The sequence below is a fragment of the Cyberlindnera jadinii genome, assembly GCF_001661405.1.
Source record: "Cyberlindnera jadinii NRRL Y-1542 unplaced genomic scaffold CYBJAscaffold_15, whole genome shotgun sequence".
NCBI classification, from domain to species: Eukaryota; Fungi; Ascomycota; class Saccharomycetes; order Phaffomycetales; family Wickerhamomycetaceae; genus Williopsis; species Williopsis jadinii.
The window spans coordinates 16,770-42,706 of NW_017963666.1; the positions used below are offsets into that span (position 1 = coordinate 16,770).

The 25,937-nt window shown below is 45.4% G+C and overlaps 13 protein-coding genes and 2 non-coding genes across 15 annotated transcripts; 8 read left to right on the plus strand and 7 right to left on the minus strand.

Annotated features, from left to right (window-relative positions):
- Positions 1-808: 808 nt before the first annotated feature.
- Positions 809-890, minus strand: CYBJADRAFT_t139. Its single transcript has one exon. It is a non-coding gene; the product is annotated as a tRNA-Leu (tRNA).
- Positions 891-2,390: 1,500 nt separating this feature from the next.
- Positions 2,391-2,762, plus strand: CYBJADRAFT_174858 (uncharacterized protein; the record flags this gene model as incomplete). The annotated part of the gene is made up of 1 exon (XM_020216630.1): positions 2,391-2,762. The coding sequence occupies one exon, from the start codon at positions 2,391-2,393 to the stop codon at positions 2,760-2,762; it is 372 nt and encodes a 123-aa protein (XP_020068607.1).
- A 2,010-nt stretch (positions 2,763-4,772) lies between these two features.
- Positions 4,773-6,305, plus strand: CYBJADRAFT_164142 (uncharacterized protein; the record flags this gene model as incomplete). Its single annotated transcript, XM_020213834.1, has 1 exon — positions 4,773-6,305. The coding sequence occupies one exon, from the start codon at positions 4,773-4,775 to the stop codon at positions 6,303-6,305; it is 1,533 nt and encodes a 510-aa protein (XP_020068608.1).
- Positions 6,306-7,466: 1,161 nt separating this feature from the next.
- CYBJADRAFT_169203 (uncharacterized protein) lies at positions 7,467-8,853 on the minus strand. The gene has a single exon (XM_020215673.1). The coding sequence runs from the start codon at positions 8,699-8,701 to the stop codon at positions 7,901-7,903; it is 801 nt and encodes a 266-aa protein (XP_020068609.1). The 5' UTR covers positions 8,702-8,853; the 3' UTR covers positions 7,467-7,900.
- Positions 8,854-9,017: 164 nt separating this feature from the next.
- Positions 9,018-9,090, plus strand: CYBJADRAFT_t137. The gene has a single exon. It is a non-coding gene; the product is annotated as a tRNA-Thr (tRNA).
- A 174-nt stretch (positions 9,091-9,264) lies between these two features.
- CYBJADRAFT_169204 (uncharacterized protein) lies at positions 9,265-10,188 on the plus strand. Its single transcript, XM_020215674.1, has one exon. The coding sequence runs from the start codon at positions 9,552-9,554 to the stop codon at positions 10,134-10,136; it is 585 nt and encodes a 194-aa protein (XP_020068610.1). The 5' UTR covers positions 9,265-9,551; the 3' UTR covers positions 10,137-10,188.
- A 103-nt stretch (positions 10,189-10,291) lies between these two features.
- On the minus strand, positions 10,292-10,747 carry RPS31 (ubiquitin-40S ribosomal protein eS31 RPS31 fusion protein; the record flags this gene model as incomplete). Its single annotated transcript, XM_020212964.1, has 1 exon — positions 10,292-10,747. The coding sequence occupies one exon, from the start codon at positions 10,745-10,747 to the stop codon at positions 10,292-10,294; it is 456 nt and encodes a 151-aa protein (XP_020068611.1).
- A 514-nt stretch (positions 10,748-11,261) lies between these two features.
- On the minus strand, positions 11,262-12,144 carry PLP1 (Plp1p). The gene has a single exon (XM_020217635.1). It carries the CDS (start codon positions 12,040-12,042, stop codon positions 11,449-11,451), a length of 594 nt encoding a protein of 197 aa, XP_020068612.1. The 5' UTR covers positions 12,043-12,144; the 3' UTR covers positions 11,262-11,448.
- A 945-nt stretch (positions 12,145-13,089) lies between these two features.
- On the plus strand, positions 13,090-15,464 carry CYBJADRAFT_169206 (NADP(+)-dependent, decarboxylating phosphogluconate dehydrogenase). The gene is made up of 2 exons (XM_020215675.1): positions 13,090-13,129; positions 13,691-15,464. Exons 1-2 carry the CDS (start codon positions 13,116-13,118, stop codon positions 15,153-15,155), a joined length of 1,479 nt encoding a protein of 492 aa, XP_020068613.1. The 5' UTR covers positions 13,090-13,115; the 3' UTR covers positions 15,156-15,464.
- Positions 15,214-16,392, minus strand: CYBJADRAFT_131300 (PLP-dependent transferase; the record flags this gene model as incomplete). Its single annotated transcript, XM_020212977.1, has 1 exon — positions 15,214-16,392. The coding sequence occupies one exon, from the start codon at positions 16,390-16,392 to the stop codon at positions 15,214-15,216; it is 1,179 nt and encodes a 392-aa protein (XP_020068614.1).
- A 395-nt stretch (positions 16,393-16,787) lies between these two features.
- Positions 16,788-18,362, plus strand: CYBJADRAFT_131197 (uncharacterized protein; the record flags this gene model as incomplete). Its single annotated transcript, XM_020212969.1, has 1 exon — positions 16,788-18,362. The coding sequence occupies one exon, from the start codon at positions 16,788-16,790 to the stop codon at positions 18,360-18,362; it is 1,575 nt and encodes a 524-aa protein (XP_020068615.1).
- A 1,989-nt stretch (positions 18,363-20,351) lies between these two features.
- Positions 20,352-22,841, plus strand: SEC10 (exocyst subunit SEC10; the record flags this gene model as incomplete). Its single annotated transcript, XM_020212979.1, has 2 exons — positions 20,352-20,414; positions 20,487-22,841. 2 exons carry the CDS (start codon positions 20,352-20,354, stop codon positions 22,839-22,841), a joined length of 2,418 nt encoding a protein of 805 aa, XP_020068616.1.
- CDC1 (putative lipid phosphatase CDC1) lies at positions 22,786-24,335 on the minus strand. Its single transcript, XM_020215676.1, has one exon. The coding sequence runs from the start codon at positions 24,314-24,316 to the stop codon at positions 22,904-22,906; it is 1,413 nt and encodes a 470-aa protein (XP_020068617.1). The 5' UTR covers positions 24,317-24,335; the 3' UTR covers positions 22,786-22,903.
- Positions 24,336-24,412: 77 nt separating this feature from the next.
- Positions 24,413-25,206, minus strand: REX2 (Rex2p; the record flags this gene model as incomplete). The annotated part of the gene is made up of 1 exon (XM_020217413.1): positions 24,413-25,206. One exon carries the CDS (start codon positions 25,204-25,206, stop codon positions 24,493-24,495), a length of 714 nt encoding a protein of 237 aa, XP_020068618.1. The 3' UTR covers positions 24,413-24,492.
- Positions 25,207-25,236: 30 nt separating this feature from the next.
- Positions 25,237-25,937, plus strand: EMA19 (Ema19p; the record flags this gene model as incomplete). The annotated part of the gene is made up of 1 exon (XM_020215677.1): positions 25,237-25,937. A coding segment is annotated over exon 1 (440 nt), but the record flags the coding sequence as incomplete, so codon positions are not given.

A 25,937-nucleotide genomic window follows, 5' to 3' on the forward strand; every position in this document is an offset into this window, starting at 1 on the left:
GGCCAGTTTTATAACCGTCTGAGCAGTATGAAGAAGACAAGGCCAGAGGGAAGTACGTTCATTTCGGTCCAGCATGGTAAGGACACTTCTGTTCACCAGGACCCAATCTCTGCTCACCATTGAGTTAAGAGAGTGTACAGAAGAAGGCTACCCGTGGTGTGTTCTTTTTCTTTATACAGAGCTTCAAATCTACTATTCAACTGAGCACAGAACGTCGAGTGTTCAAATAAACGTAGCCGATACAGACAGTCCCCTTGTCAAGACAAAGGCATATATATATACCTCTACGCAATATATGGATTGCCGTGACGTGTTGGAAGCAGCATAAAGCCAGAGAATCATAAATAGCTGGATCAAGTCTTATTACATACAAGCTGGTGGTCGATACAACACTCAATGCTCATGTCTTGCTACTGATTGTTGGAAAATCCACAGTGACAGCTCTGTATTAAAACAGAATGTCATTCCTTCTCTAAAAAGGGCATATAGATTTCTGCCTTGTCACTTGAAAGTCATCCAGACGACCCGGTTCTTTCTGAACTCACAACCATCGTAATGAAATATACAGAAAACACCATACCAATTACCTATAGATTATCTTCTCATTGACTGACTCAGTGGACCGGAACAATGTTAAGTAGACTTTTAGCTTTGTAGTCCTTGCTGCATGGGCTGCATGTGGTTGATGTAGTTTTTCCATTGGTCGCGTACAAATTGTAATCGACTCGGAGAAAATCAGGGCTCTATGTGTGTGCCGTGGATGGTCAGTTACCCGGACTTGGAAAAGAGGCGAATTGAAAAAAAATAATGGATCCTATGAGATTCGAACTCATGCATCTTACGATACTCGATCTTGAGTCGAGCGCCTTAAACCGCTCGGCCAAAGATCCATTTGTTATTTTGTCGACCTCCCCTCTTTGTCATGCTAGTAAGAAAATAAAGCTTATAGAGTATGATTAATTATCATACACATGAATTGTATAGCTTTAATCGTCTTTAATATACTATTCATTGATTGTGTAACTGCTTTAATAGTTTTAGGACTCATTTATCACTTCCTTTCATTAACTTAGTGGTTAAACCATTTGATTACTTTGGAAAAGATGAACCCATTTTATATCAGTACTTTTATCATAAGGGTAGTTATTAAAATGATGATAATAAAAATAGCAAACTGGTTTCCAAATTTACCAAAAATATACTAATTTATAGCTGATACTCTAACTAAGAGACTTATGAGGTATGAGTATGGGATCCTCCATGCTTCCTGAGATATAACCTTTCAAAAAGAAGATAAACTTGGTCAAAAACGCATAAACTTGCCTATATCAACAACAAAACAGATTTAGGAAACTATAGAGGGCCAGGCAGTAAAGCTGATCTATATACTCATATATATAAGCTTAAATTGATTGGACTGGTGGGTTTTCCAAGAAAATCAAGGCAGTTTTTTATATGGATAATTCTGGTTCTTCGTTACTCGAGCAAGCCTAAAAAGGTAAGGATGCCTCCACAATGCTTAAAGGATATCATCTTGGAACCAATCACTGCCAACTATTCACGACCAAACAATACAATTATTTAGTAATCGTCTTGGGCTTTAGAAATACTGGCGACTCAAATGGAGCAAACTGACTCAGTGGGCATCGAAGGTTGTGTATTCCCTGGAGTTAAAGGTATGATGCCTCAAGAAAATGGACAAGAGCAGTGTGTAGGAGTTTATACAATTAGATCCAGACTTAGTTACAAATCTCCAGCTCGAATTGCTTACAGGTGTTCTTCAAAATGGTGAAGAATATAATAAACTTGAGGATCACATTGGTAAGATTGATGACTTTTCCTCTCAAAACACTTCTATATACTCCTATATACCTCTAGAGAAATTGTTCAACAGGGAATTAGAAACCTGTGCTCAACGAGAGAAGGAATCTTTGTTGAATTTGCCAACATTGAACCAAAGGCACCAACAAAGCCAGAACATTGTACTTTTTACGACCAGAGGTGAAAGAATTTGCCTTGGTGCGCACAGATATAGCAGCAGAACATGATTTCAGTACTTATCAAAAAGAGATCTACAGGTCGCTTCACTTTAATCAAGATTGTGCAAGAATGTTTTTTTGGCCTTTCAGATTCTCTCTTAGATACAATAAGGAGAAGATGGAATCCTTGCCATACTAATGGGACCTAGGCTAGTATCATTCTACCCACACCATACACACACTTGCGAACATATACACGAAATCTTACGCAACAGTTTTAGGAAACTCTTTAAGCGTTGGCTTCGTTAGTTTCAAAGTAGTCATTTGATCAATGAGAGAGACTAAGCGTAAGTCAAGACCCAGTGGTCACACGGTGTAAGGTGATCGAGAGGGTACCGGTGAATCCATGTTATGACTTCGAGTCTTGTTGCAGACAATAAGGGTAAGAGTCGTCCAGAAGAAGAGACTGATAAAGAAAGCCGTTCAGCAGTCGGATTGAAAATCAATGCTGAAACCAAGATGGCTCTGCGTCCCTTGTTGCTCGACCATATCGATGAAAACAGCCCAAGGTCATCGTGGTTCTCTGATTCTGTTGACTTGTGTGCTTATGTATTTGAGCCCTTGGAAAGTTCAGCACTAATCACCTTGAGCAATACTGTTGTGGGGAAGGCTGGATTACTGTTTCATGGCGAGCGTAAACCAAGCAATCCAAAGAGTGGTTTCATTCCAATTCAGATGTTGAACTTCAATCACTTCGAATTCATGGCCCACCATAGACTATAACTAGATAAGATATCGCTTCTGGCAGTTCATCCAGTTTACAAGTTTAATGTGACCCACCACTTGACAAACATTGCAATATTTCACATAGACACCATGCAGGAGTGGCTTTCCAACCACCATTACATATCCCAAAGCTGGTCTTCAATGCTTTTCTAATGAATTTACACTGGTGACTTGTATAGAACAACAATTAGCGAAGACTCCCAGGTAACCACAGTCCCAGATCTGGTTGCGAGTCCGTGGATTTTCATCTCTTTGACCTTGAATCTGCTTTCAGTGGAAAGTGTATGTTAACGGAGAAATCCACTTCATACAGCCATAAGGCGTTGTATATGCGATACGTGTTATGCATCTCTCCTGGGACAAAAAGAACTGGAATGAAGACACGGCTTGAAAATTTGTCTGCTCCAAACTTTTAACCCAACGCTTTGTTTCGTGACTCTGTTCCTCACACTTGTTCTAATTTCCTCTCGTGACAGTTCAAGTTATTCTGGCTGTGTTAAACTCATTCACAAGCGTATGTAGCATGTACAAGGAGTCATTTAAAGCTGGGGTTATATTCGTTTTCCGGGAGAACGCTAGACCACCGGACCTCAGAGGCCCTTTGAAGGACATTAATCTTGCCGTACATGACAAGTTATTAGCCAATTGTCCAATAAGCACACATCTACGTGATGTAGATTTCATGACCACCTCATACTGTATGTGAGCTTTGCAATGATTTGTCAATTTCGTGTTGTCAATCCTCAGGAAGGACAAGTTTCAGCCATGCAGCGGAAATCAGCGGGAAAATGAACCTAATCTATGACTATTTTAACCACCACGCATGTTGGCTATATTAACTTTCACCGACGTGTCACCTCAAAGGGCCCAGTGTCCGAAGACTTTGTGTGGAATTAGTGCCGTTGCTGATTATTATATGACTTTTTGTCATTAACCGTATAGAGAGACATATGAAGTAACTGGTTGGCTCTTTTTGGTATCTACCCTCAGTGAGCCACTATCCCAACCACGGAAGGAGCGTGTCACGAGCTATGAGCCACAAAGGCTTTACAATCTTGATATGGGAGAGCTCCAGGTTCTGTGGGGACAACTTCCATTCGTATGCTGCAATGATCTTCGGTTCTGACCGCCCTGGACACTGTAGCCTTGCTAAAACGGAAAGGCCCATCCTTTTAGCCTATTTTTGTCCCCTCCTAAATCCCACCCTATTTTAGTCCGTCGGTGATATAATCTCTAGATCACAACAGATGACAGGATATACATAGAGTTATACCGCTCCTTCATCGTCCACTGGAAACATTAAGCTTGTAAAGTCATCTACCCTCAGTGCTCTCGTATTGGCAATGTCCAGTTGATAGCAACAAAAGGAGACATCGGTGGAGTTTTTCCCATTTTCAAATGTCCGTGCATGAAGTTTCACCGATGAACGCCGTAATTTTCCGATGATGCAGCGAGTCCCACCACTGGACATAGGACAGAGGACATTGGACATTGGACATTGGAAAGTGGTTAGATTCCCTGTTTGACTATCCTTTGGTTGTTGAGAGCAGTTGTATCCATTTGCAACTCTCGTCTTTGCGAGTAGTAAGAAACGATCTCACCCTAAACCATCCCCCAGTTTGTCCTTTGTCCAAGAAACAACAACGACAACATATGCTACTTCCAGCATATGCCATCTCCAACATATCTTAGCTTCAACAAGACACACAGTTCTTGGTTTTACATTCTCTGTTCTGGACTTGTCATTTACATGAGCACTCTGTAACCTTATGCATGTACCCCGGTGGGGGTGGAGGCGTTGTACGATGTGTAATATGTATTAACGGGTACCCATTTCCCATTGCACGTAGCAGTCAATGTGCTATGTGATGTAGGCCCCAGAAGTTGTGTGTTTTATAGGCCAATTGCTTGCTGAGACTGAGGATCCCCACAAGCTATATAAGGGAAACCTGATCCTCCATAAGCTGCCCAGTTTATCAGATGGTTTCCATCCACTATATGTCCACAATGGAGGAGAACAAAGCAGAGATCACATATGTGGAAAGCGCAAAGGAAGACTTTGAAATTGTCAAGCAATCAGAGCCAACTGAGGAGTTGGAGAGAAACTTGGCCATCCCAGAGTCTTTGAAACACATGACTGAGGAAGAGCTTGAGGCATTTGACAAGAAAGTCACTAGAAAGATCGATTTCAGAATCTTGCCAACATTGGTTTGGATCTACATCTTAAACTACTTGGACAGAAACAACATTGCGTCCGCACGTCTTGGTGGCATGGAGGACGACTTGGGGCTGAAAGGTAATCAATACCAGACGTGTATCTCTATTCTTTTTGTTGGTTATATTCTTATGCAAATCCCAGCAAACATGCTGATGAACAAACTGGGAAGACCTTCAGCCTTCATGACGACAATCATGTTTACCTGGGCAATTATCTCTACATGCACAGGTGCAGTACAGAACTACGCAGGGTTGATGGTCATTCGTCTGTTGCTTGGGTTCGTGGAAGCTGGCTTCTTCGGGTCTGCCTTGTACTACTTGTCATGTTGGTACTCCAGAAAAGATCTGTCCTTGAGAAATGCCATTCTCTACTCAGGTTCATTGTTCTCCGGTGCTCTTTCAGGATTGATTGCTGCAGGAATCATTGAAAATATGAACGGGGTCCATGGTTTGAAGTCTTGGAGGTGGTTATTCATTATTGAAGGTTCTATCACCATTGGAACTGTTCCCTTGGCCTACTTCATCCTTCCAGATATGCCACATAACTCAAAGTTCCTCACAGAGCAGGAGAGAGATTTTGTCATGTGGAAACTCAGAAGAGAAGTGGGTCAAGACGATTCAGACAAGCTGAACGAGGAGTCATACTGGACAACGTTCCTTTTGACTGTTAAGGATATCAAAGTCTGGTGTCTCACTGGTGTCTTTGCCTTCCTTGTCGCAGCCTGTGGTGTCACCAACTTCTTCCCAACAGTGGTGAAAACTTTGAACTTTGACAATATCACCACTTTGGGCTTGACTGTACCACCTTATATGATTGCTGTTGTTGCAACATTTATCTGGGCTAGACATGCGGATAAGACTGGAGAAAGATTCCTACACGTCACCATACCTCTGGTGTTATCAATGATAGCCTTCATTATTGCAGTGGCAACTACAAATACTGGTGCACGCTACTTTTCCATGTGCCTGATGATCCCGGCTTTGTATTGCTCTTTTACAACTATTATCTCATGGATGTCAAACTGTGTTCCTAGACCACCATTGAAGAGAGCCATTGCAATTTCCTTGATGAACTGTTTGTCCAACTCCACTTCCATTTGGAACTCATATTTGTATCCAACCAGTGCAGCACCAAGATTTCTTCAGGCTTTCATTGCCAACATCGTCTTCCTCATCTTAGCCATTGCGATCGCAGTTATCCTTAGAATCAAGCTGATGGTTCTCAATAAGAGAATCGAAAGTGGCACCATGAACTGGGAGAAGGAGCTTGGTCGTGGTAATGACGGCTCTAAAATCAGCCCTGATTTCCGTTTCCTTGTTTGAGAATATGAATTGAATTGCCATGATTGTGTTTAACCGTTCAAACTCGTAGATAATCCACTAAACGTCAGATTGAGGGATAGCCATAGTAAGGATGCTACATCAATTGTAGGCAAGATCATTAGAGAAGGTTCTCAGTACTTCTGGTTAGTTTCTACTCGTGCTGCGCCATTCATTATCCACATGGCTATGCAATTGTAGCAGAAAGTCTCAACCTGAGCTGGCATCGCCTTAAGTTCATAAGTGTTCTTCAATCACCTCACTAGACCCATACACAACACCGAATTTACCATATATAATATATTAGAAATTGTCTATGAGCTTCAAAAGCACATGGCCAAGACTGTCGAATGATACAGCCCGTTGTTACAAATGATGGTCAAAGTAGTTTCTTTGTATTAGTGAACTTCCTCGAGGGCTTTACTCTACCTGGACATATATATATATCGTTCAGTATAAGGACAAAGACCACCCTTCATTCTCAGTGAAGAGTCAGCATTCTCTCTTCCTTATTGACAAAGTAATAACGACATCAGTGACAAAACTGTTGCTGCCTTTCCTCATAACAGTCCAGGTCATTGAGGACATGAGCAATGATGCCATTAGGGGAAATGGTTGTTCATGGCTTGTTCATTATAGATTGTATCAATTATTGAGGGAAAAAGTCGCCAAATGAAGGTAGCTAGCCATGGTTCTTCCACCTCTTAAAGTCAGAGACCAATCCCATACTTCATCTTGTGGAATATTGCCTTCATTGTATGGTTTTTTTGCAGTTGCTGTGTTGATGCAACCATCAACTTCACTTGCATGATTGTTTCCATTCGACTAAAGTCCCACTCTTATGGATAGTGCTATGGCTGTGAAAAGACAAATGCTGAGTCCATGACATTAAATCAACACCCCTTGTGCTACAACACTTGTGCTTTGGTGCCATGTTCTTGAGTGTTGATCACAATAGCTGAGAAGAGCAGAAATGTACTAAGATGTATAGAGAATAATCTGTTGGCAGTAATAGCGCAGCAATAGCTGAAACAACAACAGAGAAAATATATTACATAGGGGTTATACAATAACACAATGAACATAGTATGGGACATGAATGGTATTCACTTGCCAAACACATGTTCTAAAGGGGACGGGGGCTAAAGAAGCACCAACAAATCATGCCTGTTATTTTCATCAGCAGCAAAGGAGAGGCCCTCATGTAATGACCTCTTTAAGCTCAAAGGAGACAGTTTGATGGATCGTTTGAACAAGAAATAACAGGATCTCCATGGTCATGGAGAGCCACATAGGCTTGAAAGGAGCAATCATACGTTCAATGAGGATTATTCGTGTTCATTGTCAGCCAATGGTAGAAATTTGAGAGCTCAGTTTCAAGTTCAGTGCTTGTCATTATAATTTGAGAAGCAGCTGAAGGTGGAACATGTGAAGCAGCTCCAAGAAGATGAAGATGGCCCATTTGAATAAAGACAATCATATAGATCTGCCATTGATATTTGGGGTTTCGATCGAAGTGACTGTGCCATAAATCGATATTGATGGAGAGCTAAAAAGAACATTGATTCTTTTTCCTCATTGGTTAGATGAGATAACCACTAGTAGCTTCCATCCAATGAAAACAGGTAGTCTTGGAACAGGGAATTTGGGACGTATTCATGGTTATCAGAATAGTGGATCATAAGTTGTCCCAAGTCCCTGAAGCTCTCGTGCTGCTGACATTCATGTTCATGACACAGTGGCTCGCTCCAATCTTCTCCATTCCAAGGAGGTGTTGTACCATTTGAGCTTGAATTATAGACTACACCATGGATGGGATTGGCGTCACCATTGTCATTCGTCGGTAGTTCTGAGTAGAGCTGCTTTATTGGAGGTGAATCACCCAACAAATCCCCATTCAGCGTTTTCACATGGAACTCTGGCGATACCGTATCTGTCATGATGTGCTCCTCGAGCAAATGGTCTGACAGCCCGGATGCCGTGAGGAAAGTGTGAGCACAGTCGAATGGACACTCAAACCTTATGAGTTTCATTGGTCTTTCATCACCATGGTCGGAGTTTGAGCCATCAGTCTTAGAGGCACCAGTCGACGGCTGCCTATTACCTACAGAGCTCTCTCTTTGTCTCTTACGGTCATGATAACCTATATGTCTCTTCAACTGCTGGTTCGTTATGAACCTCTTATCACATTCGGGACAACCCAAGGGTCTTTTATCCGCATGAGTCCAGGCATGAGATTTCAAATGGGTTTCTCGGAAGAAGCACTTACCACACACGTCACACTCAAAGGGCCTGGTGTTGTCATGACTTCTCTTGTGCTCCTCCAGCAGACAAGGCCTGTTGTAGGCCTTGTCACAGTTCGCATAGGGACACTTGTACTTCTTTGCACTCCTGTTCATGGGTGCGAATGGTTGCTATTCTAACTTCCGAGGGATGGCCGTGGGCAGCACTTATTGCTTGGTTATTTCTCCCTTTGTTGGAGGTGTGTGGGACGCAGCTGCCAACAAACAAGAAAAAGCAGACCAGAGAAGACAACGGAGTCAAACTGCAAGTGCCTATTGCTGTATAAACGATGCGAAGATCGTTTTAAGACCCAGTGCATCGGCACTATACGCATCAAGGTTATTCTCCTGTGTCCCGTAACAATAGATTAATCAGTCACGTGAATAGGTGTGATAACTCGGGAAAGTAGAATTCAGTCGGTTTTCGAAGAAAGCTTCTATGGCCAAGTTGGTAAGGCGCTACACTAGTAATGTAGCGATCCTCAGTTCGACTCTGAGTGGAAGCACACTTCGTCTTTTTTTTTTCAAAACCGTGGTGAGAAGAATTGTTACGGGACACACCCACATACACAGCAGGAAACGACAGGCCGAGGCGTTGCGATGCGATGAGATGTGTCTCTAGGAAAATTTTATAGCCCATTGGGATTTTTTCTTTTCAGAGGTAAACATAGACATAAACAACCTGTTTGAACTCGTACTCTCCATTCTTTGTTGTGGATTTACCTGGTTGTGCTATTTGATCAATCACTTAGGGCCCTACACATAGTGCTCTCTTAACAGCTACGCTCATCGCATCGCTCATTTTGACCTCAGCTTCACGGCATTGCATCCACTTGTTCTCTCATTAACTTGCTTGAGGATTAAGTCTTTCATCATACACCACTTGTCCTTGTGGGTATACACATTTCCGTTTCCTTTCACTCTTCTTTTGCATTTCCATTCATATAATTAATCAGCATATACCACAATGACTATTCAAGAGCTTGACATTGATACTTTCCTTTCTGGACCGGTGGTCCAGGCCACCACAGAACAAGGTGCGCATACGGATATCGACGACGCCATTAACGAGGCATTGGCCGAGATAGACCAACACGATTTGAACGGTCTGTCCAATTCCAATGGCAATCCAAACCCAGAGTTGATGTTAATGCAGGAGACAGAGGACCTGCTCCAGAGTTGTGCTGACCAGTCCATGAATATCAATATCACACCGCATTATTCACTTAGCTTCGAAAGACAAATGCTGGAGTCATCGAAGCCTCTATCACCGCAGTCTTTGAACTCTGAGGGGTCTCAGGTCACCTCGCCAAACTCATCAATGGTTGGACTATCCAACCAGGTTCTGAGTGTCAGTTTCCAGGAGGTTGAACAGATGAGGTTGCAGATCGAGAAACTACAACAGTTGTACGACGGCAAATGCTGTGATCTGACCAAGGCCATGAACGAGTTGAGACAGAACGAAATCAAGAGATTAGCATTAATGGAAGAGAACAGAGCTCTAAAGAACGCACTGATCAAGGCAACCATTGATACAAGCTACATTTCATAGAATTACTTTTGCATATAGAAATCTAACAGATTCAACTCAATAACTACAGAACAATCATTAAACAATGCAATTAGAAATTCAAATTAAGAACTCCAAACTTATTGATAAAGTAAAAAAAAAATAACCAAGCATTCAAAGACATATCAGCGATACGCTTATTCTGGCTTGACAGTCAAGTGACACTTACCACAGTATTGTCTGTCACCGTGGTTGGCCATGAAGACACCGGCACCACAGGTCTCAGCTGGACATTGTCTTCTGAGTCTCTCAACCTTACCATCTTGGTCAACCTTGTAGTAAGTCAAGACAGCGAGTTTGACCTTTTTGTGCTTGTGTTTGATCTTCTTTGGAGTGGTGTAGACTTTTTTCTTTCTCTTCTTACCACCACCTCTCAATCTGAGAACCAAGTGAAGAGTGGACTCCTTTTGGATGTTGTAGTCAGACAAAGTTCTACCATCCTCCAATTGCTTACCGGCAAAGATCAATCTTTGTTGGTCTGGTGGGATACCCTCTTTGTCCTGGATCTTGGACTTGACGTTGTCAATGGTGTCGGAGGACTCAACCTCCAAGGTAATGGTCTTACCTGTAAGGGTTTTGACGAAAATTTGCATCTTGGTTTGTCTGCAAGTGTAAAATGCGTCTTTCTCACCAAGCTGTTGAAGAAGTAAAACTGAAAGGTGAAAGAAGTGAAAAGTTTTTACAAGTTGAAAATTTCTTTTGTATGGGAAACAGAAGCCGGTTGCAACCGACTCTTTTTTCCATTTATCGGTTAGCGCCACACACACGAGAAGGAGAAAAATTTTCACAGTCACTCACACCCAGACACCTCGGTACGCGCAGCATACGGGGTATCTACTTTTGTGTCATATTACGTAATCGTGTTGATGTCTTTGCTTTGTGTGATACGTCACTTTGTATTAGATGGATGGATAGCTAACCTGTTGTGTCTTCTCGTTGTGGAGAGTGAGTGTATTCTGATCATAAGACAACTGTCGTTCAGGTGAAGCGTCTCTTCTTCTGAGTTGGATATGTCTGCCACGAGTGCTCATCACAGGGTTGGTGATTTGGTCCTTGAGTACCGTTCACAGTTGAGAACAGGCTCTAATGTTGAGGGTTCAAGCAAGGCTCTGAAGGGGAAACCACTGCACAGGCCACACAAAGGGGTATTGAGGTCGATATTTGACTTCATCGTGTGTCGTGTATCATAGGTCCAAGTCACTCTCTTCTGATTCTTGCTCCTCGTGTTTGGCAATTCTCGTGTAATTGTTTGCCCTTTGCTCAATGGCACCTAAAATGTAATGCATTAGTACTGTTATAACAGCTGTTCCCAAGGGGTAACACAAGACGTACCGTTTTGCAATAGAAATTGCTCTAAGGCCTCAATGGAGAAGTCATTCTTTTTAGCATCGTAGTGCAGTTTTTCAAACCCAACAACTCTTGCAGTTTCCACACCGTTTACGTATACAATAACCACTGGCAGCACCTGTACTTTCAGCCTAGTCACCAAGAATGGCGCGTTATCCACACTGATACGGATGAACTTTGTAGTAACGTGCTTCTGAGCCAGGATCTCCAGCTTCCGATCCATAAGCGAGCATTTGGCAAAATTCTCGTGGAATAGGTGTAACACGGTTCTCGCGGCTTTGGCCGTGATCTTTATGACGCTTTCTTCAGAGAGCTCCGTCTGCACAGACCCATGCCCGGCTTCTTCAACCAATCGCTTTGATTGTGACATCTGTTGGCTCAATTCCTGCATTCGCTGTTCTCTATACTGCTGGAAATGTTGATCCAATTCATCGTCGAGTTTGTCCAACAGCTCGTCTTCATCTTCAGACCCCACGTCGTGCCCGTGCTGCTTCCTTATGAGGTCTTCTCTGTACGAGTCTATGGCCCTGTTAAAGCTCATGGTTCCACTGGCGCCATTCACTATGGGTTGTCCAGCGAGGAATGGAACCGCAGCCCGTCTCGAAGAGCACAGCGCACCGTCGACTCTTGATCTTACGTAATCACGGATTAATTGTGCGCTAACCAAGTGTGTCCGAACCAACTATATGAGAGCTGGCTGTGACACCGGAGCTTTTCTCTCAGGAACGATGGCAGTCAGGGAGCAATGGCAGTCAGGGAGCAAACCCACAGTGCAATGGACAGCGCAATGGACAGTGCCAGCACGGCCAGTGTGCACCACCACCACAGCCAATTCGTCCCAACGGCCCACCATCCGTCACAGCTCCACACCCTGGAAGGAGACTCCACGACAGAGCGCCCCGGTGTAGCATGGGCCACACACCTCCGGAAAAACCTCCCCGTCGCCTACACCGCGGTCGCGCGAGCAGCAGCGCGGTGTCCGGGTGTGCTGCTGTCCGAGCCTGCCACGCACACTGCTCCATCAGCTGGTGGTGTCAAGCACAGAGCACCGACTGCCATGGCCCCGTAGGCACACACAGCACACACAGCACACAGGCACTGGACCGTCGCCACCGCGTGGATCCGTAGCACACCCACCTCGCCCACCTGGACACCACCTGGACACCACCCTTCGGATCACCGTTTCCCCCTCCGCTGCCTAAACCCGTCACCCCCCCCAGCAGCCCAACGTCGCACAGCTCAGCAGGCCCTTTTTTTCTTTTTCCATGGATCGCACCAGCCCGCACGCACCAAATCCCCGGTAGGGTAACACGCTTAACTACGGCACAGCGCCCAATGCGCCGTGAAAAGACCTCCCGCGCTGTGGGCTCCCACCCTCCGCCAAAGGGAGCCCAGCGGGCCTCAGCGTGCGAGCCCAGCGAGCCTGTGGGTGTGTCTCGCAGCAAATTAGTCCTCAACCAATTTTAATATAAAGAAGCACTGATCCTGCAAATTCAGCTTTCTCCCCCTGGTGTGCTTCCATTTGCTTCATTCCTAACTGTGTGTGTTTTGCTCAACATTGACATAGTTGTAGTAGTTCTGTTCTAACCAAGTGCTCAAGCTCATAGTGAAATCATGTCTGAACCAAAGTATGTATGATTATGGCTGCTGCCGTGACATGGTCCCGTTTGCTGTTGTAAGCTTGCGAAGCGAGGTGTACGGAGGGGCGAGGTTGGTGTGGTGTGCCGGTGGGAGTGCGCTGGTGTGTTCTCTGGCGTGTACACTGGAGTACGCTGGAGTACGCTGGAGTACGCTTGCTGTGTTGTGCTTCTCTGCGGTGGTGGTGGTGCCGGCTTTAACCGTGGCCTAAGCGCAGGGAGAGGAGCACTCAGCCAATTGTGGTGATGACAGGGTGGAGCAGCGGTGACGCTGTGGAGGGGAGCGCTGGCTGGCGGCCTGGTTATAAAGGCCATCTCCTGCTCTGCCTGTGCTCTGCCTGTGCTCTGCCTGTGCTCTGCCTGTGCTCTGCCTGTGCTCTGCCTGTGCTCTGCCTGTGCTCTGCCTCGTCCTCCTCGCTGTCTGCCTCGCTGCTCCTGCTCTCACCGTGCCAGTACTAAACACACTGCTCCAATGCAACGCTTACACCAATTTGCTCACACTCTGCGCCCCAACAGTCCAGATCCATATACTAACAGCAATGCTTCGCCTAGAGGTGATATTGGTCTTATCGGTTTGGCCGTCATGGGTCAAAACTTGATCCTCAACGCTGCCGACCACGGTTACACCGTTGTTGCTTTCAACAGAACCGTCTCCAAGGTTGACCACTTTATCGAGAACGAGGCCAAGGGCAAGTCCATCATCGGTGCCAGATCCATCCAAGAGCTCGTTGACAACTTGAAGAGACCAAGAAGAATCATCCTGCTCGTCAAGGCCGGTGCTGCTGTCGATGCCTTCATCGAGCAGCTCTTGCCATACCTTGAGAAGGGTGACATCATCATTGACGGTGGTAACTCCCACTTCCCAGACTCCAACAGAAGATACGAGGAGTTGAAGGGTAAGGGCATCCGTTTCGTTGGTTCCGGTGTGTCTGGTGGTGAGGAAGGTGCCCGTTACGGTCCTTCGCTCATGCCAGGTGGTGATGCCGAGGCTTGGCCATACATCAAGGAGATCTTCCAATCCATCTCTGCTAAGTCTGATGGTGAGCCATGTTGTGACTGGGTTGGTCCAGCAGGTGCCGGTCACTACGTTAAGATGGTGCACAACGGTATCGAGTACGGTGACATGCAGCTCATCTCTGAGGCCTACTACATCATGAAGACCGTTGGTGGCTTGACCGACAAGGAGATTGGTGATGTGTTTGCGCAATGGAACAAGGGTGTCTTGGACTCCTTCTTGATCGAGATCACCAGAGATATCTTGTACTACAACGATACCGATGGCACTCCTCTTGTTGAGAAGATCTTGGACCAAGCTGGCCAAAAGGGTACTGGTAAGTGGACCGCAATGAACGCCTTAGACTTGGGTATCCCATTGACCCTTGTCGGTGAGGCTGTCTTTGCCAGATGTTTGTCTGCTGTTAAGGGTGAGCGTGTCAAGGCCTCCTCTATCTTGCCAGGTCCTCAGATTCCAAAGGACGCCGTCAAGGACAAGAAGGAGTTCATTGACAACTTGGAGCAAGCTTTGTACGCCTCCAAGATCATCTCCTACGCCCAAGGTTTCATGTTGATCAGAGAAGCTGCTAAGGAGTACAACTGGGACCTCAACTTCCCAGCAATTGCCCTCATGTGGAGAGGTGGTTGTATCATCAGATCCGTCTTCCTCGGTGAAATCACAAAGGCCTTCAAGGAGGACCCACAATTGGAGAACTTGTTGTTCAACAAGTTCTTCACTGATGCCGTCACCAAGGCCCAAGCCGGCTGGAGAAAGACTGTGTCTCTCACTGCTGAGTACGGTATCCCAGCACCAGCTTTCACCACTGCTCTCTCCTTCTACGATGGTTACAGAACTGCCTACTTGCCAGCCAACTTGTTGCAAGCCCAGAGAGATTACTTTGGTGCCCACACCTTCAAGGTTGTTCCAGAGAAGGCCAACGACAACTTGAAGGTTGGTGAGGCCATCCACATCAACTGGACCGGTCACGGTGGTAACGTTTCTGCTACTACTTATGATGCTTAAAGCTCTCCTATCATCTTTCTAATTAAAAAATAAAGACCGTTATGAAGAAAAGGGAATACTAACTGTGTAGAGCCAATCCATCTTCAAGACCTTGTTTGATCACGGTGACGAAATGGTCAATATCAGCCTTGTCGTTGTACAGGCCCAGCGAGGCCCTGGTTCCACATCTGTACTGGCTAACGTAGACGTTGTTGCTTGCGAATTGGGAGGCCCACTGTTCGCCATACAGTGGAATGACGTTGCTATGAGGTGATCTCACAGCAACGTCGTCTGGACCACTGGTTTCAACTCCTATCTTACGCAGCTCAGATCTGAGGTATGAGCCCAGCTCCTGGAGGTACAATTGGACGTTCTCCATGCCAACACTTTGAATAAAGTCCAAATAGGCACCAAGAGCAATGCACTGCATCATGGGCTTGTTCAGATGTTCAAACCGATGGGCAGTTGCAAACACCTCGAAGTCTTCAGAGATGGTCAAATCGGGGCTGAGGTTACTGATGGAACCACCACAGAGGATTGGAGGTGTGTCTTTCAACAGTTTCATGGTCTCTGGTTCAACGTAGAGGACCCCCAGGCCGTTTGGAACACTCAGTCCTTTATGGACGCTGAAGGCGATGGCTGAAGCACCGAGGTCCTCAACATCAATCCTACCAAAGCCAACCTCTTGAGTGGCATCGACCAAGATGTGGATGCCTCTAGGCTTGAATTCTTTGGCTATACCCTTAACATCATTTCTCAGCCCTGAATGGAACATGACAGAGCTCAGTCCAATGGCTTTAGTCTCCTCATCGACATATGGCCTGAAGTCATCTGCCGTGAACGGCTTCAATGCTGACTCATCAACAGGAATCAGGCGGATTTCCAGGCCATCTTGGGCCAAGCCAAGCCATCCAAACCCCTGGTTTGGATGCTCGTTTGCAAGCACAACAACGTTGTCACCTTTGGACCATCTGATGGATCTTTGGAACAAGTTGACACCTTCAGTGGTGTCTCTTGTGAAGGCAAGGTTGGCAGAGTCGGTGTTCAAGAACACACCCAATTTCTCCCTGGTGTCCTCACACTGGGAGATGAACTGTGGCTTAGGATGATCCAAGCTGATAGCGTCGTCAAGGTACTTCTTGATGGAGTCATAGACGATCTGGTTCATCGGAGGCTGGAACGACGAGTTGAGGTATGTGCAGCTCGATGCCACTGGAACGTAGCTACGGAACTGTTTGATTTCCTTGGAAACGGTCATTGTGTTGAGAGATCACTGGCTGATTGTTATCGTATGACTTCCATAGCTACGAAAACGTATAGAGGAACCCCATTTCATGTTGCTACCTTATATATACGATTCAGTTGATAGTGACAAGTTCAGTAGGCGAGCCTGCGGAGTTTGATTCTCCGCAGGAAGCCACCTTATCGAGACTGCGGAGATTGGATATCCGCGCGATGAGGTGATAAGATCGCCATGTTCACGAGGTCTGACTCTGATTCCTACCACCATTCCACCCGAGTTGAAGATAAGACGGTTGAGATCATCACGTTGTTATCGCTCTGTGCTGATTGTCCAGCATGGGTTATAAAGCATTCGTTCGTTCCTTCAGAAGACCCTGGTCTGACCCCCAGTGTACATCAACACCTCATACAATGAGTAAAGTCAAGAACTTGTCGGAAGACTCGCTGAAAGATGCGAAACTATCACCTATTGAAGGAGAAGTGATCCATGTGTCAACCAGCATGGAGATGCTGGACCTCGAAGACGAGCCTGGCAGGCTTAAGAGGGACTTCAAGGCTCGCCATGTCAACATGTTGGCCATTGCGGGTGCTATCGGAACAGGTCTCATCATTGGCTCCGGTACAGGGTTGAAAAGGGGAGGTCCTGCGTCGTTGTTTCTCGGTTATCTCTTTACTGGCTCCCTCCTGATGGTTGTTCTGATGTCGTTAGGTGAAATGGCTGCGTTTTCTCCAATGGATAAGGCCTTTTCCGGGTACCCTTCACGGTATGTTGACCAGGCCTTGGGGTTCGCTGCCGGATGGAACTACTTCTTCAAGTACGCCATTGTGTTACCTGCCAATTTGACGGCAGTTGGATTGATCATCCAGTACTGGCGTAAGGACCTGAACGTTGGTATCTTCATCACTGTGTTCCTGGTGGCCATTATAGTCGTCAATTGGTTTAACGTCAAGTTTTATGGCGAGCTGGAGTTCTGGTCTGCTGCTGCTAAACTCATCACCCTCACCATATGTTTCATCACGTGTATTGTGATTACATGTGGGGGATCCCCAACTAACCAGACCATTGGCTTCCAGTATTGGAGAGAAGAGGCCTTCCAGGAGTACCTTGTTGACGGTGGCACTGGTAGGTTCCTTGGTTGGTGGGCATGTGTTATACAGGCATGCTTTGCCTACGTGGGCTCAGAGGCAGTGGGCGTGGTGTTTGGTGAAACACCAGATCCAAAGAAGAACATTCCAAAAGCTTCCAAACAGGTGCTATTTAGAATAGCATTCTTCTACATCTTTGGTGTTTTCATCTTGGGCCTTGCCGTCTCACCAACAAATCCACTCCTAGCACAAGCTTCAGGATCAAACGCTTCTGCATCGCCATTCGTCATTGCAATCAAAACAGCTGAGATCAAAGTGCTTCCAGGGTTCATCAATGGTTGTTTGCTCATCTTCGTCGGGTCTTCTGCCAACACAGACTTGTACTTGGGTTCCAGAACACTCTATGGCTTAGCAAAGGACAACTTTGCACCAAAGATATTCCTGAAGCTCAACAGTAACGGTGTGCCATTCATTGGCTGTGTCTTCACAGCCCTGTTTGGATTATTGGCGTATATGAACTGCTCTGATTCATCAGCAGTGGTTTTCGGCTATTTCTCTAGTGCCGTGACAGTCTTTGGTATCCTCAATTGGTTGAACATTATGATTGCATACCTTGGCTATTACCAAATGACCGTAGTGCAGAAGGTGAGCCGTGATGATATTCCCTTTCGTATGTGGGGCCAGCCTTATACAGCTTACTACGCCATCGGCTGTATATCCTTGATAACCTTCTTCAACGGTTACAATGCCTTCATTACGTCCTTCCATTACAAGAGCTTCATCACATCTTATATCGGAATTGCAGCATATTTGATCATGATTGCCTTCTGGAAGCTCTATCACAAGACTCAGAGGGTGAGCTCTGATGATGCCAATGCCCTTTTTAACTACAGGATGTGATCCTGTTCATCCAGCCGTTGTATACTTTGCAGGTCAATTTATACTCGTTATTCAGTTGTGCTTTGAAGTGTAGAACTTGTCTGCGATTTCCCAGTATTTAGCAAAGTGCTCAAGGCACTTCATGAACATAGGTCTCCAACACTCAACCTGACCTTGGAAATCTCCGTTGCCCCAATCCAAATCCAGCATTTGCAATGCCAATATAACCAAATAAACCAAATTCAGCGACCCATGTGCCAAATTTAAGTGTTGTAGCTCTGTAAATCCCTTTATGAGACATGAGATTTCCTCAAGGACTCCAATCAAGAACTTTGCTGAGCTTGGACTGGAAGGCTGAGTTCTGTTCAGAGTCAAAATGATTGTATAATAGCAGATCGGTATGGTCATCCTCACTGGATTATGGCCATGCTCCTCGAGTGACACTTTGCTCCATTGAATCGCTGTCGGCAACCGATGTTGCCAGAGTTGACAGTCCAAATTGAACTGGTGTAACTGTCCAGCGCCCAGATTACCCTGCTGATACTTGAAGAACAAGTCGAATAGCTCTATCTCAAAGCGCATTATCCCAGAAACGTCAATTGTTCTATCGTAATCCGGTTCAAGTGGATCCGAGTACTGGAAGTCCTCTATTCCTTTCAAGACAGGTAAATCTGACGATTCTTCTAAGGTGGCCTTTGATATATCCAGCGTGAAGGGTCTGCCCAGGATGAGAGATATGAATCGATCTGCAAGGAAGCAGCCCCAGAATATCCTGCGTCGTAGCAGAAGGTCGTACTCTGAAAAGATCCCAGCAACTGCTGCTGATGAAGACTTCCAATGTTGAGGGTCCAGCTCAAACCCCATCTCTTGTCCAATTCTGAACGCCATTCCTGATAGCAGCCAAGCGGAGGAGGCATCGCCTCTCCCGAGGTCATACGAAGCCAGGCATAGCAGAGTCTGGACAGTGGTGATGTTGCTGAAATTGAAGGATTGCAATTTGCTGAATATCAGACTCTTTGCCCTGTGGTAGAAATCCAGGGACAAGCGTTGATCTGTAGCCCCAAGTGAACATATGGCGTATATCAGCTCCTCACTGCAATACGGCAGTGATTCCTTTATGTCAGAATCTTCTTTGAAGAAGTCCGTTAGGAACGACTCCCTGTGTAAGAAGAAGTTACAATCTGGGTATCTCCATTTGAAGAATGCCGTGATGTGGGTCAGATACGTCTCATTCTGGAATGACGTGAAGTCAGACGACTCTGGGAGTCTCGGGCTCAGCATATGGTCATGGTCTAGGGGTATAAACACAGATGTGGCACCGTAAACCGAGATAGAGCCCTCCTGAGAACCATCTGCAATAACAGTCAGGTCCCTGGAGGAGCGATTCGGCTGAGCCAGCGACTCCAACCGTGCCTCCAGAGACTTCACGTAGGACTTTGTGAACCTGTGAGCTCTTCCATCAACACTACACGGAATACACTCAACGTTGAGCTTTGTACAGAGCGAGCAGGGCGTCTTGAAATCACACCTTCTCTGTTGGCGATGAGGTTAGCACCTGTCTGAGTCCGTTCTCTCATCACCGCTTACTCACCTTCTTTCTTCGACAGGACTCACAGCTTTGGATGTGTGTTAGTTGGTCATTGGGCAGGCAGCAGAGAGAGAGAGATATCAACACATACGCCAATCTTTTAGGCATTTATACGGTGCGATGCTCAGCCAATGGGTGTGTCTTGGAGATTATGTGTGGAGAGGCTCAAGATGGGTTCGCGGTGGGGAGAGCCCAGGCAGGGGCGTTGGTGGGCAGGCGGAGGCCCAGGCAGAGGCCCAGGGAGCCCAGGCAAGAGCCCAGGCGGAGGCCCAGGCAGAGCCGCCGCGCACAAACATCACCAAGTCTGAAAACCGCCAGCGATCACCCTTTTCCCATAACCACCAATCACACCACAGCGGGTATTTTTTGCATTGATATTAAACACGGCGGTTCATTGACTACACAGGGCGGTAAGCGAGAAGATGAGCTATTTGTACGAGTTGGATCCCAAGATCATGAGATTGTTATCTCTTGATAACTTTTTGGTGAGTGTGTTCCCGTTCTTAAGCAGGTAAACAAAGGGGTCCGGGGAGTGACTAACACGGTTGAACCGATAGGATAACATGAGCGTGTACGAGTTCATCGAGGAACTGAGTAAAGATCACTCGATGGGCGTGAAGGAAGTGAGCTCGCTGAAGAATCTTGATCCTAAGCCGTTCATTAGAACGTTCGAATCCACGCTTAGGGAGTTGCACAGAGTGTCTGCGGAGGCTGCTGAGCGGAGAAGCCAGCTCGAGAAGGAGGTTGCCAAGTACGAGTTGGACCACTCGAGAAACATCCTGTCGTTGGCTGAAAGAACGGAATCGGTACAGTCGCAGTTCAAAGCGTTGGATGATAAGGTTACAAAGGTTTCGCACGAGATGAAGCCATTGACTGAGAGCTTGAACCGGAAAGTGAGTGCTAAGGAGAGAACACAGGCCACTGTTTCCCTCATCCAGATCTACAACTCGTTCTACCAAACAGGCAAATCGCAGGAGCTCGATAAGTTGATGAACGGCTCGATAAAGAGCAAGAAGACGTGTGCGTCCACTGTAGCACAGCTACTCACCCTTTCTCAGAAACTTATATCTGACGACTTGCCGAAATCAGATCAATGTCATCAGACCATCCAGAAATATTCAGAGACAATGGAGAATTGGTTGTTGGAGGAGTTTAGTGAGATGTACAAGGAGAACAACCATACTGGTATGAAGAACATCTCCGACATCTTGTGTGATTACAACGATGGTGTCGGTGTTATCAAGAACTTTGTCAATCAGCACAACTACTTCATTAACGCAGACTCTCTCCAATCTGCCCCAGTGGATGAATCTGTGTGGATAGCGCTATCAGATCCTGCAAATCAAGATCTATTGCATGAGTCCTTTTGTGATGATTTCCTCCTCCAGATTAAAAAGGTTATCCATGATGAAACTGTCGTGATCCTACAGGTGTTTAGAGACCCTGTGACCGTGTTGGGTCTATTCACACAAAGAGTGTATGCACAACAGATCCAAACTAAAGTGGAGTCTCTAATCAAGGACTCGTACGCTGTGAGTACGTTGTCCTACTTGAGAACTTTGTATTCGTTGTATATAACAGTGGCTTCGTTCACAAAGGACTTGAAAACTTTCTTCCAATCTGCATTGGAGTCCAATGATGCCAAGTTGGAGGATCTATTTGCAATCCTGGACCAGAGTTTCTCGGATTTATTCACTCAACACATTGCTGAATCCAAATACTTTGGGCTAGAAAAGAAAACGTTAGAATCAATTATCTATGCCGAAGTTTCTAAGTATGAAACAGCAAATGCTGGGAAAGTTTCATACAAGTTGAAATCACGCTTGGCTAACGACTTGAAAGGCGGAGAAGAGGACCGGTTAGAGGCTGAATTCGAAAGTTTAGAAAGAAATTCAAGAGTTGGACAATTGAAGAGTTTTATGCGTTCACATCTTGAACGTACATCTTCTCTCAAAAAGGGAGCTGAGGTTACTGATGAACCTGTTCCGGATACTTCGATGGATTTGGATGTCTCGAAGGCTGAAGTGCTATTGAAATCGAGCGTTGAGTCATTGTCCAGAATGATTGAGCTCACGCCAACGAAAGTCAGCGAACACTGTATAGATATCTTGGAAATTGTGACGATAAATCTTGGTAAGACCTACCTAGATATCGGCCTTGAAGTGTCGTACACAGAACTCGGACATTTGGACTACAGAGCGGACTATTTGGATTTGAAATTCTTGTCCAATATTAGAAGTGCTTCTCAGATATTGTTCTTGTCATCGTCAGGTATCAGATCAATTGTATTGCCCTTGGTGAATAACACTCCACAAATCAGGGAAAGAATTGTCAAGTATACGAACAGTTATGCTATGTCGGTGGAGCAGAAAATCAATATAATCTTGAACGATCTCTTGGTCATATTTCAACACAAGGTGACGAATTGTCTCTCTAAACAGAAGAGAAAAGATTTCCTACCCAAAGCTGGAGAACTGGTAGACTCTGATACCCTTGCCTGTGAATCGCTCTGCCAGTTCCTCTCTGATACATTTGAACAATTGGAAGAACACCTTGACAGCGAGAACTTGAAGTCTATGTTGCTTGAACTTGGTATGTTTACTTTCAACCAACTCTTTGAGCACTACAAGAACTACCAGATCAACTCCATGGGAGGCATTGTTGTGACAAAGGATATTATCTCCTTCCAAACCATCATTGAAACGTGGAAGATCCCAGAACTTTCTCAGAAATTCCAACTGTTGAGAGAGATTGCCAATCTGTTTACTGTTCAACCGGACCTGTTAGGCTCCCTGACAACGGAGGGACAGCTCATGCGTGTCAAGCCTTACATTTTAAGACAGTTTATCTCAAAGAGATCAGATTATAGCACCGAAACGTCGTATTTCGGTAAGTTGAGAGGTATGATCTAACGTTATACTTTTGTGTTATGTATATATATATAAATGTCGTCCAATAGAAGATAACAGACAATTCACTTGAATGCGTTGAAGAAGAGCCCGAACAGTGAGAGAACTCCACCAGCTATAAAGGTCCCATTCACCACTATTGCAATATAATCTTTTTCTCTAAAGATTGGCTTAGTGTGGTGTTCAGCCAACGGCAGAGGGAACTCTGGGTGTGAGAACCTTGATATCACCCTCTGCGAGGTGGCTATCCACAAGTGTGGCAGAAGGAAGTACACTATCAGTACAATTGCGTTCAGTATTGCGGTGACAATGTAACCTTTCAATGCAGCATAAGGTGGTGGCAAGTAACATATCTCTACTTTGAAGGTCTGATCACCAACGTCTTCCGTATTCAATGACAAGAGTTCAATGGCTGGGTATTGAATTCCCATATTCATGGAGCAGGACTTGACAGTTATCTCATCTGCCGTGCGAGGTTGGCCTTGGAACTCGTACTTGTGTTGAACGTGACAATAATCGTGATCGTCACCACTGAACGAGAATTTTGGTCTAACCTTCGACAGGACTTCCATCGTCAGGTCAAAATCTAGCACGGTTTGGTATTGGTGTCCCTTCATGATCGGGAATTTCTTCTTTGACTCTCTCAGTGGTCCGCAAGGCTGCTGGTCTGGGAATCTGTACAGTGGGACATGTGTCATCAGCAGTCTTGGTGCCTCGTTTTCATCATAAGGTGCCAATGATTCGAGGATTTCACGTGGATCCTGCACAACTTCTGGGTTTGAGTAATCGCTGAGGGAGATCGTGTCCAGCAGCACGACAGTATGGTTCCCCAGTTCGTGAATGGATGAAGGTGGTCCAAACGTTGATTTGAACCTGTTTAAACTGGTGATATTCACAGTTTCTCCAAACCCTATGTCGTGGTTCCCAGGCAACGACATTATAGTTCTTCTATTAGGTCTCTTGTGGTATATCTCGTTGAACCTTTTGAACTCCTCGTACCAGTCCGCATCATCCCAGTTACGGCCGCCATCGAAGAGATCTCCCAGGAATATCACCGTATCCGGGTCCAACACTTTATCGACAAATGCCCAGTTGCGTCTGTGGTAGTTATCCACGAGCTGACTGGTCAACCAGTTAACCCAACCTGGCCTATCAGGGTATGAATACGCATCCATTATCTGTGGATCTGCAAACAGTGCAATTCTATGAGGATCACCTTTCGTCCAAGGCTCCCATTTGTTCCATTGGCACCTCTGAATCGTCCTCTTCACCGTGGAACGCTCGAAGAAGTTGATCACGAGACACCATACCAACAACGACAGCAGTATCACTCTCCATTTAACAGAGTGCACGGAATGCGAAATGACGTTCCTCATGGTGATCTTTTGACTTGTCTTGCGCGGTTTGTATACATCCATGTGTGAGTTATCGTCGTCTTTCCCCTTTAGACGAGGTCCTCTACGCGACAAGTTATCCATCGTCAGACCCAAACTACCGTGAATAGGAGACAATTGTTGTAGAATACGTTTACATTTAAGAGAACTAGATCAACATCTCTACAGTTATTACAATGTGTCCTTGTGTTGCCCTTACTGTTTTATTTGATAATCACGTGAAAACACACGTGACATACAATCACGTGAATATATACCGGCTAATCACGTGAACCTGCCACTTTATCATTCTCTTCATCCTCCTCCTTCTCATTCTCCTTCTCCTTCTCTTTATGGGTCTTAGCATCCTCCAAGATCTTCTGAGTCTCCGGACCAATCATATAATGGTCCCTGAACCATGCCAATTGAGCAATTGACTCCAAGATATCATCCCTTGCGGTGTGGCTATTCCTCTTCTTTGGACACTGGTTGATCAACTCAGGGTTGTGACGTCTGCCGAACTCGAAGAAGCTTGAAACATCGATAATTCTGTAGTGCAGGTGGTCAATGACTTTAGGGAGTTCTCTCATCATAAATGCCCTGTCCATGTGGACAGTATTACCAGCCAACACAGCTTTACCCTTCTTCGTATAAGTCTGGACATAATCCAGCAGTTCCTCTTCAACTTCTTTGAGGGTCTTCTTCGATTCCAAGACCTTTTGAGTGAGTCCGCTGGAGCCGTGTTGGTTGACACACCATGGGTCCATCGAGTCCAGAATCTCCTTATCAACGTGGATCACGCTTTCGTAGCCTTCGTGTAGAAGATTCATATCCCCATCCGTTATGATACAGCATATTTCGATGATGTTGTCCTTGTAGACGTCCAATCCTGTCATTTCACAGTCAATCCAGACTATAGGGTTTCCTACCTGCTGCTTTTTCTTGTTTGGATTGAACGTTGGTAGTTCCAACTCAGTACTTGTTCTCTTAGACATTACTACCTGCGAGATGAACTTCTTACTCTGTGCTATTGCTGTTGTCCTTGATGTATGGAAGAAACACCTGTATGGGATTGACGATGGAAATAGGCCTCTTGTAGACGGTTTGAAACGGATACAAGCAGCTTTCAGCATACAATTGTGGGGCGTTTCAACGTGTGAGTCCAGAAGTGGCAGTTACTTGTTCATGAGGTAAAAAAAAATGTCGAGAATGGAAAACGCATCATCATCATGACATAGGGACAGGCTAAACAAGCAATCAACAAAAAGAAAAAACACAAGCCACCAATGATTCATCCTCTGTTCACAAAGTTCACAAGAGCTGACTCCTTTTACTTTGTCTATTGTCTAATCCATATCCCAATCACCATTCTGATTGACTCAGGGTTAGCCATTCCTAAGAGATTCCAGCCATACATACAACAGAGTATTATTGAGTTCCACATATCAAACAACAATGACTTTCTATTGAGGTCTCCACCTGCGTGGTTGGTGTTCTTTGGATGGATTGAAGTGACGTTACAGCTGCCATTATTCTTCATTGCTGCTTATGCTTTGTACAAGAGATCGCCATCCATATACCCTTATCTCTTTCTATACGGAATTGAAGCATCAATGACCACACTGTGCTGCCTCCTGAACATTCTTACTGAGGGACAAGCGAATGGTCTCTCAACAGGAGAGATCTCAAACCTCTTTGGTGTTTATCTTCCAACTTTCCTGATTCC

What these genes read in the sequence shown, in the direction of transcription:
- CYBJADRAFT_169203 (XM_020215673.1), bottom strand. Translation starts at nt 8,701, where the DNA reads ATGAACAGGAGTGCAAAGAAGTACAAGTGTCCCTATGCGAACTGTGAC.
- CYBJADRAFT_169204 (XM_020215674.1), top strand. Translation starts at nt 9,552, where the DNA reads ATGACTATTCAAGAGCTTGACATTGATACTTTCCTTTCTGGACCGGTG.
- PLP1 (XM_020217635.1), bottom strand. Translation starts at nt 12,042, where the DNA reads ATGAGCTTTAACAGGGCCATAGACTCGTACAGAGAAGACCTCATAAGG.
- CDC1 (XM_020215676.1), bottom strand. Translation starts at nt 24,316, where the DNA reads ATGGATAACTTGTCGCGTAGAGGACCTCGTCTAAAGGGGAAAGACGAC.